The sequence below is a fragment of the Gadus morhua genome, chromosome 2, assembly GCF_902167405.1.
Source record: "Gadus morhua chromosome 2, gadMor3.0, whole genome shotgun sequence".
NCBI lineage: Eukaryota > Metazoa > Chordata > Actinopteri > Gadiformes > Gadidae > Gadus > Gadus morhua.
Window position 1 is genome coordinate 21,602,595 of NC_044049.1, and position 10,885 is coordinate 21,613,479.

General features: G+C 46.0%; 1 protein-coding gene across 3 annotated transcripts in view; it reads left to right on the forward strand.

The window, feature by feature from the left end:
* Positions 1 to 4,920, forward strand: part of pkn1b (protein kinase N1b) — a 32,300-nt gene extending 27,380 nt beyond the window's left edge. For all 3 annotated transcript variants that reach the window (XM_030339015.1, XM_030339007.1, XM_030338998.1), the window contains exons 16-22: positions 296 to 472; positions 714 to 776; positions 1,375 to 1,451; positions 1,979 to 2,121; positions 3,284 to 3,391; positions 3,565 to 3,645; positions 3,762 to 4,920. In XM_030339015.1, the coding sequence (XP_030194875.1) occupies positions 296 to 472; positions 714 to 776; positions 1,375 to 1,451; positions 1,979 to 2,121; positions 3,284 to 3,391; positions 3,565 to 3,645; positions 3,762 to 3,965 (853 nt within the window). In that variant the 3' untranslated portion in view covers positions 3,966 to 4,920. The remainder of the gene's footprint in view (positions 1 to 295; positions 473 to 713; positions 777 to 1,374; positions 1,452 to 1,978; positions 2,122 to 3,283; positions 3,392 to 3,564; positions 3,646 to 3,761) is intronic.
* The last annotated feature ends 5,965 nt before the right edge of the window (positions 4,921 to 10,885 follow it).

Below are 10,885 nucleotides of genomic sequence, written 5' to 3' on the forward strand. Positions count from 1 at the left end.
GTCTGACTTTCTTTTGCGAGTCCTATGGGATATGGGGGCGTAGCCAGACTGAAGGAGGGCTGTGATTGGGTGATTGAGGATTTGATTGGCGGTAGTTGGAGCAGGGGGGACCCGAGCTTTCTTTGTTGTGTTTGGGGAATGGGTTAACCTAGTGATTGTTAGTGCTCAGCACTTGGTTCTATGAACACCCTTACTGTACCCACAGAGATATATTGCTGTTTCTCCTACTTCTGACAAATTTACTTATTGTAAGTCACCTTGAATGTTAATGTAAATATGTTTCACCCCCCTCCAGCCTGATGTGTGAGAAGCGTATCTTCGAGACGGTGACCGACGCGCGGCAGTCCTTCCTGGTCAACCTGTTTGCGTGCTTCCAGACCCCGGAGCACGTGTGCTTCGTCATGGAGTACACGGCGGGGGGCGACCTCATGATGCACATCCACACCGACGTGTTCCTGGAGCCCCGCGCCATGTGAGAGGGGTGGGGGTGGGGGGGTTGTCTGACCTGTGTGTGTGTGTTGGTGGGTGTGTGTGTGTGTGTGTGTGTGTGTGTGTGTGTGTGTGTGTGTGTGTGTGTGTGTGTGTGTGTGTGTGTGTGTGTGTGTGTGTGTGTGTGTCCGTCCGACCTGTGTGTCCGACCTGTTTGTCCGACCTGTTTGTCCGACCTATGTGTGTGTTTGTGTGTGTGTAACGTTGTGATGTTCCTCCGGTAGGTTCTATTCCGCCTGTGTGGTTCTGGGTCTGCAGTTCCTGCACGACCACAAGATCGTCTACCGGTGAGTGACATGTACCGCTGACCAATCAGACGTCAGGGTCATGAGGTTGGACCATCAGACATCAGAGTCATGAGGTCTGACCAATCAGACGTCAGGTTCATGAGGTCTGACCAATGAAATGTCAGGTCTGTGTCTGCAAACTCCAAACTCAAACTCATCCATCAGTTGTAAACTGTAGGGATGATGTGTCTGTAAACTTGAGCCCTGTGTAGGCCGGCGGCTCGAGTATCCTCCTCAGATAGCTTCAGAAGAATAGAGTCTTCAGTAGAATAGAGTCTTCAGTAGAATAGACTCTTCAGTAGAATAGAGTCTTCAGTAGAATAGAGTCTTCAGTAGAATAGAGTCTTCAGTAGAATAGAGTCTTCAGTAAAATAACTCCTTACTGAAACAGGAGCGAGGCGTAGCTCCGCCCTCCATTGTTCTTGGGTCTGCCCAGGAGCTCTGTCACTAGGAGCAGGACTGAAGGGTCCCTGGTGACACCCAGTACCGCCTTGAAATGGATCTCCCTCATTCACCTCTCTCTCTTTCTATCCTTTGAGCTCTCTCTGTCTCTGTCTCTCTCTTTAACTCTCTCTCTCTCTTTCCCCCACCCCGCCAGGGATCTCAAGCTGGATAATTTGCTGCTGGACACAGAGGGCTTTGTGAAGATAGCAGACTTTGGCCTCTGTAAAGAAGGTAAGACAGACAGACAGACAGAGGGACAGACAGACAGACCCCTCCACTACAACATAATCCTGTCATTTATGTCGCAACTGTCCTGGGGTTCTCTGTTCCTTGTGTTCATCTCCTTCCTGTTTCCTGTAATCTGGTGGAAACAGGGAAGCCTCTATCCCTGTCCTCAAGCCCATAATAAGCGTCCTGAGTGGCTCCTGGCTCTCCGGGAGTGTTGTCAGTCCCTGGCTCCCGTGATCCAATGCTTCTCTAGTCTTGGTGTCTGTCGGTCTTCCAGGAAGAACCATTCAATATACCGCTAGTGTAATCGAGACGACCCGATTAGTGCTGTTTCCACACATTAGAACAACACATTATAGGAGTTCATAGACCAGATCATCCCTCTCTCTACGTGTCCCTCCTCTCCTCTGTCATGCTGCACTCTCTTCTTATCCACACACCTCCTCTCTCCTCCTTCTCTCCCTCCTCCTCCTCCCTTCGCCTCTCCTATCCTCTCTCCCTCCTCTTTCCCCACTCCCCCCTCTCCCCAGGTATGGGTTTCGGGGACAGGACCAGCACCTTCTGTGGGACCCCTGAGTTCCTGGCCCCGGAGGTCCTGACGGACACGTCGTACACCCGGGCGGTGGACTGGTGGGGGCTGGGGGTCCTGATATATGAGATGATGGTGGGAGAGGTGAGCATTCACAACCGGGTCACTCTCGTCCACAGGTAGGGGTTGGACAGTACAGAGACAGGTCATTAAGGAGCAGGTAGGGGTTAGACAGTACAGAGACAGGTCATCAAGGAGCAGGTAGGGGTTAGACAGTACAGAGACAGGTCATTAAGGAGCAGGTAGGGGTTAGACAGTACAGATAGGTCATTAAGGAGCAGGTAGGGGTTAGACTTTGCAGAGACAGGTCATTAAGGAGCAGGTAGGGGTAAGACAGTACAGAGACAGGTCATCAAGGAACAGGTAGGGGTAAGACAGTACAGAGACGGGTATCTTGTAAATGTTGAGTCATAACCTGATTCCGTCCTGCTGAAGGTAAAGGACTCTGAACTCAACGACGGTGCCATCTAGTGGCAGCAGTGGTTAATGTCTCTCATACCTGTATTAAAGGCATACTGTACGATTTCCAGTGATATGCACTTTTTAATATGTTGTTGAAATTGGTTTTTACATCCTGACAGCAATAAATAACTTATGGGCGATGAAAAAGAAGCGAAAAAAAAACGAAATCTGTATCGGCTATAAACCTGTTAAAATGCTTACCAATCGGGGACATTGTACCCGAATCTAAAGAATCAATCACAAGCCTGCGCGTTCTCTCCCCTCTGTGTATGAGACTGAGCCGAACTGAGCGCGTTCACGGAGGGCAAAGAAAGCGTTGTTGTCATAGTAGTTCATGACAGTGGACTAGACCTAGTGAGCCTACAACGTCAACACGATGACAGAAAAAAAACAGAAGTTACCACTGCCACCGTTACTTGCCCCGGTTCATCCTTTTAAAAAGGCAAGAAAAAGAAAGACAGAAACTGAAAAGGCAGCAACAAAAAATAAGTTGGAGACTGCTCGAGGAAAAACGAGAATAAATATTGGATTAGCTTTTCAGCGATGGCGACAGCTGAGGGAGTTGAATGGCCTGAAAAGTGACGCAATGGTTGCCGTTGAAGTAACCCGTAAGCAGCAGCAGCGCTCGTGCACGGCTCTGTGTCGAAGGGTGGGGGCAGGGAGTCCTGAAGGGTGGGGGAGGAGTTAAACGGAACTCCAAAGAGAAGCTAATTTCAAATCATGCTAGCTCTCTCACATCGTACAGTATAGCTTTAATCTGTATTAATAAGCGTCTCCTCCCCAGTCGCCGTTCCCCGGTGACGACGAGGAGGAGGTGTTCGACAGCATCGTGAACGACGAGGTCCGCTACCCCCGCTTCCTGTCCACCGACGCCATCGCCATCATGAGGAGGGTGAGCTTCCTGCCGCCTCGTCCTCAAACCACCTCTTGTTGATCACCATAGCTCTCCCCATGGGGAACAGCGACCTGCAGGAGGAGGGTGGAGGGGTGTGAGGTGGATGTGAGGAAGATGTGAGGAGGGTTCAGACAAGAGGAGGGTTCCATGTTTGTTGTTCTGTCCTCCAGCTGCTGAGGAGGAACCCAGAGAGACGGCTGGGCTCCGGAGAGAAGGACGCAGAGGACGTGAAGAAACAACCTTTCTTTAAGGTCAGCATCTCCTCTCCTCCTCTCTCCTCTCCTCCTCTCCTCTCCTTCCCTCCTCCCCTGACCTCTTGCTGACCCCTGAACCCATGCTGACCTCTGACCCCCTGCCGTGTCCCCAGACCATGGACTGGGAGGCTCTGCTCCAGCGGCAGCTCGCCCCGCCCTTCGTGCCGGCTCTCAGCGGGAACGCCGACGTCAGTAACTTCGACGAGGAGTTCACCGGGGAGAAGCCGGCGCTCACGCCGCCGCGGGAACGCCGCGTCCTCTCCCGCAAGGACCAGGACACCTTCAGGGACTTCGACTACGTCTCCGGCCTCTGCTGAGGCCCCGCCCGCGGGGGGGGGGGGGCCGAACCTCCACCCATGTACCGCTGACCAATCAGACGTTTTGGAGGTGACCACGATCTTGTGGTCACCTCCAAAACGGAGCCTATGAAGAAAGCTCTTTCTGATTGGCTCAGGTGAAGTCACTTGGGGGTTAATGGGTGTGACTGGCCGCTCAGAAAGTGTGATTGCAGAAGATTGACCTCTGATTGGGACGGTTTGGGGTTTGATTACAGAGACTGCCTCAATATCTCTTGCTCTCTCTCTCGCTTTCTAGCTCTCTCTCTCTCACTCTCTCTCTCTCACACTGTCGCTCTCACTCTCTCTCTCTCTCTCTCTCTCTCCCTAACCCTCTCTCTCTATCCCTCTCTCTCTTTCAGACATGGGGTACAGGGGGACTCTCTCGATTGATATCTGAAGATAATCCAGATTATGTCATGTGATGAAGGATGGGTTGGAATCTGCCCAGCATCACGTCTAGGGGAACATGTGACCCGACTTAAATTCATATCTGAATGACGCATAGCAATATTAAACAGCGGGACTATTCACCTCAACCTGTATCTGATCAATAAATACGGCGGCTCATCTTCGTTGACTTCTGTTAAAGTCGCACCCTCGCCGCCCTGCTCAGTTGTGCTGTAGTTTTTTTGTGGCCACACGGGGGCGCCAGAGGACAGAAGGATGAGCATGGTTGGTGTTCATTTCGTGTGCTGATAATTTCATTGCGCCTTACATTATTATCCCTTCCCACCGTTTGATGATACGTCCAGGATTTAATTGTTTTTTAATCCGCAATAATTTCAGAATGTAAGTATAAATATAAAGGTAAATGGAGCTTTTAATCATTGGGTTTATATTTTGATTTTTTGCCCGCTCCCCTCCCTGTCGTGTATTCTGTTGCTTCTTGATCTCTCCCTGGGAGCGTGTCGTAGTAAAGATGTTGGAAGCTGTGTTCGTTTGGGTCTCGGCTCTTATTCACGCTCTAATCGCTTTCCTCTCTCTCTCTCTGGCCTCTTCCGCCATCTTGCATCTTCTAGCTTTGGCTGAATGAGTCATGGAAACTATATTCCGATGTCTTTATCCCAGTGACCGTACCAAACACACAAAGGACCGCAGACGCTGCTAACGTAAGCTCTCTGACGATGGGAGGACAAACTCACCAAACCCCACTGGAAGTAGACCAGCCATCGCCCCCCAGTGGCCGTGGTGGGCTTCTCCTATAGACATACGCACAAGAGGCCAGGGCACAGCAGTTTATTAGAGAGCAGCTGAGCCGAGGGCCGAGACTCAGCAGGTCCGAACTCAAGACTCCTTAGAACTCTAGTGTGTCTGGAGAGGCTGCTCTAGGCGGTGGGCCCTTAATGCCCAACGCACACTGTGCATGCAAACACATACATGCATACTCCTAGACACGCACACATGCATGCAGACTAGACACAGACACATACATACGCATGCACACACACATGCATACTTCTAGACACGTACTCACACACAAATACACATGCTCCTTGACGCGCGTGCACGACAGACACACACACACACACACACACATTCCTAGACACACACACATACTCTTAGAAACACACACGCGCATACTCAAAGACAGATACATGTACACACACAGACCTACAGCCTCACACACACAAACGCACCTGCATAAAAAACTTTTTTTTTTTATTTGACAAGAACACACACACAAAGACAAAAACAACACAGTGCGTCAGGCAGCACTCAGCGCTAGGAGCCCTAATGGATGTCATTACCCAGCAGGCATTAGGATGCGGCCCGCCCGGAAAGACACCGGCTGGTTTAGAGCTCCCATATTATATTTGGAAGAACAAACAGTTGATGGACACAGACAGGACGGGTAATGGTTTTAATTAAAGGGGGTGTGGCCACACACACACACACACACACACACACACACACACACACATGCACGCACACAAACCGCCACACACACACACACACACACACACACAGATACACACAGACAAACACACACACATACCCCCACAAACACACACAAGCACATATAAACACACATGCGCACAGACACACACACACGGATCCAATCACACACACAGACGCACACACTGACACACGCAGAGACAGGTAGAAGGGTTTCCGATGCCTTGGTCACCTGGTTTTCAACTCGAGTAATGTTTGGGGACGGATGAAAGACTCATCTGGTACATTTAATAATGTTCCAAACTCAAAGCCCTCAAGGTCTGTTTGGGAGAATGGAAAACAAGTAGGTAAAAATTTAGACATGAAAATAACCAAAAAAAATCCATTAACACACATACAAACACGCTACACATACACACAGGGCATTTTTGTATCATCCCAGTAATGAACCAGGGTTTTCAAATTCTTCATTCTCATTTGGGGACATTTCTGAGTGATCCTTGTTCACACGGACAGACCATCCGAGGAGTTAATGATATTTAATCATCAGAAACGTACAACCCACCTGCTCTCCATAATAGATCTCAATATAACACAATATTATAGGCTGATAGTTAGTTTGTGTGACCATTCTGGGAGTTCCTGAGTGGTCCAATTTTCTTTAACAGCTCTGGATAAATGATCCATGAATCTATAATGAATCCTATCCTGGAAGAAGAGAGAGAGTAGCAGCGTCTGACAGACACACAAAAGATTAAACGTGTTTACAGACTAAGAATTGTCCGTCAGATCTTGGCCTTACGTCTGGAAAGTGCATTACCAAGCATCATACACCTTGACCGAGTGGGATTTATGAAAAATAGGTCGTCTACAGACAACATGAGAAGACTATTACACTTGATATGGTCCAACAGGACAGGAAGAGACCCAGTCGTTGGCCTCTCACTTGATGCTGAGAAGGCATTCGACCGGGTTCAATGTGATTTCTTGCTTGCAGCTCTATCACATTTTGGATTCGGACAAACATTTATTAGCTGGATTAAAACCTTGTATAAAAGCCCAAAGGCAGCTGTGATGACTAACGGGCTAATATCACCTCTATTCAACCTTACCAGAGGAACTCGTCAGGGCTGCCCTTTATCCCCATTATTGTTTAATATCGTATTGGAGCCGCTGGCTTATTCGATTAGGGCCAATGCAAATATTAAAGGAGTGGATGGAGGCGGGAAAGAGCACAAATTGTTATTGTACGCAGAGGATATTTTTATGCTGGTAAAAGACCCATTGATTTCGACGCCCCACTTAATGGGCACAATAAAATCATATTCCAAATTATCAGGGTACAAGAATAATTGGACAAAGTCGGAATCCATGCCTATTACGAGATCACTCAATTCAAACTTAATGACAAACTTTGGTTTTAAATGGGTACCAAAAGGGATGAAATATTTGGGAATAAAACTAAGCCAGGTTGTGGAAGAAATGCCAGCATTAAACTTTGAACCAGTACTAGTAAAATATTTAGATAAATGGGGGACAATTAATCTGACATTATGGGGAAAGGTTAATCTTATAAAAATTGGGATTTCTCCACAATTCAATTATATACTCGACGAGGAGTTCACCGGGGATGGTACCAGTAACTATATCCCCTCAGAGAGAGTGCCGTAAAGCAGAACGCAGGTGGCGAAAGACAAATCTCAATGTTGATTATGATATGTTCAAAGAGAAACTACGTACTTTTAACCTAGAACTAAGAAATGCAAGGCAGTCTTTCTTTTCTGACATCATCACCAAAAACAGCAACAATGCACATGCCCTGTTTGCTGCTGTTGACAGACTAACAAACCCTCCTGTGACAGTAGCGTCTGAACATCTTTCCACGAGGGTCTGCAATGAATTTGTCTCCTTCTTTACAGAGAAAATTCATAAAATAAGACAAGCTGTTACCGCATCAATACCAGGTTCAAGATATGTTTTATCTCTGTACCCATTTAAAATAAATTCAGATGCCATGACAGAGTTTTTTCTGATAAACAAGAAAAACCTGGATGACATTATACAACACCTTAACTCCTCCTCCTGTTGCCTTGACATTCAGAGCGTGAATTCTTATTTTTTGTTCAAATGTTTTATTTCTTTTATTTAAATGTTGTATTTCTATCCATGTTTTAAATTTGTTTCTTTTTGTATGTGTGTTCTATATTTGATTTTAACCCTGTGAAGCACCTTGAGTGGCCCTGTGTCTGAAATGTGCTTTATAAATAAAATTGCCTTGCCTTGCCTTGCCTCAGATTTTCAAACGATATGACACAATAATTAAAGACTTTTTATGGGGAGGGAAATTACCCAGAATTATGCTTAGCAAAGTGTGCTCACCTAGAGACAAAGGCGGACTGGGATTGCCAGACCCAAGATTGTATTACATCTCTTTCGAAATGGCCAAAATAACCAGACACTGGAATAAAGATAATACATTCGAATGGGTTGCTATTGAAAATAAGTTGGCACTCCCTTTTTCACCTATAGGTAGACTCTCCCAGTGTTTCCTTAATTTACCCAATCCTATCATGGCACACTCCAAAGAGATATGGACCAAAGTACATAAAATGTTTAAATTGTCACATTGTAAGCATCCTACTCCTCCTTATGGTATAACTCAATGATTAAAATTGGAAGGACATCAGTATTTTGGAAGAAGCCGCATAGTAGTTGTATATGAAACATTACTGATCTATTTGAAGATCAAGTGTTTATATCATACTCAGACTTTGTGAGAAAATATAAGCTCAAGGGTAAAGACAATTTTTGGAAGTACCTTCAAATCAGGAGCTGTATTACATTTACATTTACATTTAGGGCATTTAGCAGACGCTAATTACCTCCAAGATTCAATACAGAGATGGGAACCACATCATGGATTACCTCAAACTACCTGGGGAATGCAAACGAGCTTCTATGTTTTATAGGAAAACCAACCAATTGCTTAGATATGACTGTCATAACCTAAAAGTAATATGGGAGAAAGATTTGGGATGCATAATGGAGGACAGTACACGGTTGAAAATTATATCTGACAATGGAATGTACATAAGGGAAGCCAAAGGGAAATTCATCCAATATAAAATAATACACAGGTACTACTTTACACCACTAAGACTATAAAGAATGGGAGTTATGAATAACAATTTATGTTGGAAATGTCAGAAAGAAGCTGGTACTTTATCACACTGTATTTGGCAATGCCCATCTATTCAGCCCTTTTGGAGATTTGTTTTGGAGTACCTTGGCAAATGGGCCGGGAGAAAAATACCAGTCTCTCTGAGACTTTGCCTGCTAGGTGACAGAAGTCAACTATGTAATGTGTCAAGTAAAGAGTTTTTCTGTCCTTGTGGTTGGCATTACAGTGGCTGCAAGGACGATTCTTAAACACTGGAATACACCTACAACTCCAGGGTTTAAAGAATGGGCTAACGCCATGATAAAAACAGCCTCATATGAACACATGCTTAATAAGCTGAATACTATAAGCAAGGATAAAGCACCAGCATGGGATAGTTTCTGGACATATATCACACTGACTGATAAACAAATAATGATGGTCCAATATCTGACCCCCTTAATCTGGTCACAATACAATTATTATTACTTTCGGCTTCTCCTCCTTTTGCTAGAGGGTCTGATTCCAGAGGTAGGCTACATGCCACATTCTGTGTGAGGGCATTTTTTCACCCATATGTTCTCTCTCTCTCTCTCTCTCTCTCTCTCTCTCTCTCTCTCTCTCTCTCTCTCTCTCTCTCTCTCTCTCTCTCTCTCTCTCTCTCTCTCTCTCTCTCTCTCTCTCTCTCTCTCTCTCTCTCTCTCTCTCTCTCTCTCTCTCTCTCTCTCTCTCTCTCTCTCTCTCTCTCTCTCTCTCTCTCTCTCTCTCTCTCTCTCTCTCTCTCTCTCTCTCTCTCTCTCTCTCTCTCTCTCTCTCTCTCTCTCTCTCTCTCTCTCTGTGTGCATCTTCTAAACATTTAACAGTCCTGCCTTCTCGTTTTCCTCCCCTCCCACTCGCCCCTCTCTCCACTCCATCCTCCCTCCCTGTCGCCTGATGCTCAACGTCTACCCTCTCTCTTCCCTCCCCTCTGCAGGCTGTCACACCATCCCGGGGCCCCTCCCACCTCCCCCCTCCCACCTGACACACGCGTCTGTCCGGGGTAGACAGGCTACCTCTAATTCACTAAAGATTTTCAGTAACAAGTTAACTCTAAATATCGTAAGGGTTCAAATCGAAAGCGAAACGCAGTAATTGATCGTGTGAAATGTTCATTTAAAACTTAAAGGAAATCGACTTTTCTTTCAAATTTTCTACCGGCAGTTTTTCCACAAGTTTGGCCGCTTCAGTGTTGCGGTTCAGGTAAGAGGATTACTCTATTTTAATATGAGTATATAAGCTAATATAAGCCTATACTATATCATATTTTATTATATTAAATAGCTGAAATATCACCACGCAACCTTATTTAACCTTAAGGGTCCTCCTCTGTTATCCGATTGCAGAGTTACACGCCTCACAGATTTATTTACAGTTTTCTAACTTCTTTAACTTCGCCTTGAAAGACGCCTGCAGCTGATAACCTGTTAAACAGAAAAACAATCAAAAGAACTTCAGTTTAGTGTGTTGTCTCTATTGTGCTGAACGGTAGGCTGCTTTTACTTTAGACAACTATGGAGAAGATAGGCTATAAGATATAAGCTGTATTATTTATTAAAGCTGCCACACGCAGTGGCGTAGCCACGTGGGGGCCAGGGTGGTCAGAGGTTGGCCACCCCGCTGGCCCCCCGAGTATAAAAAAAGAAAAGTCTGGAACCGAAACGGTCTAAAGAAAACATATGCACTTTTGATTTGTTTGATCTAACCTTGACTTATCATTCTTATTTAAAGTGTTATAAACCGATGTTATGAATAAATATTGCACTTAAAATACAAGTTTCTGCCGGCGACCCGCCGCCCACTCTCG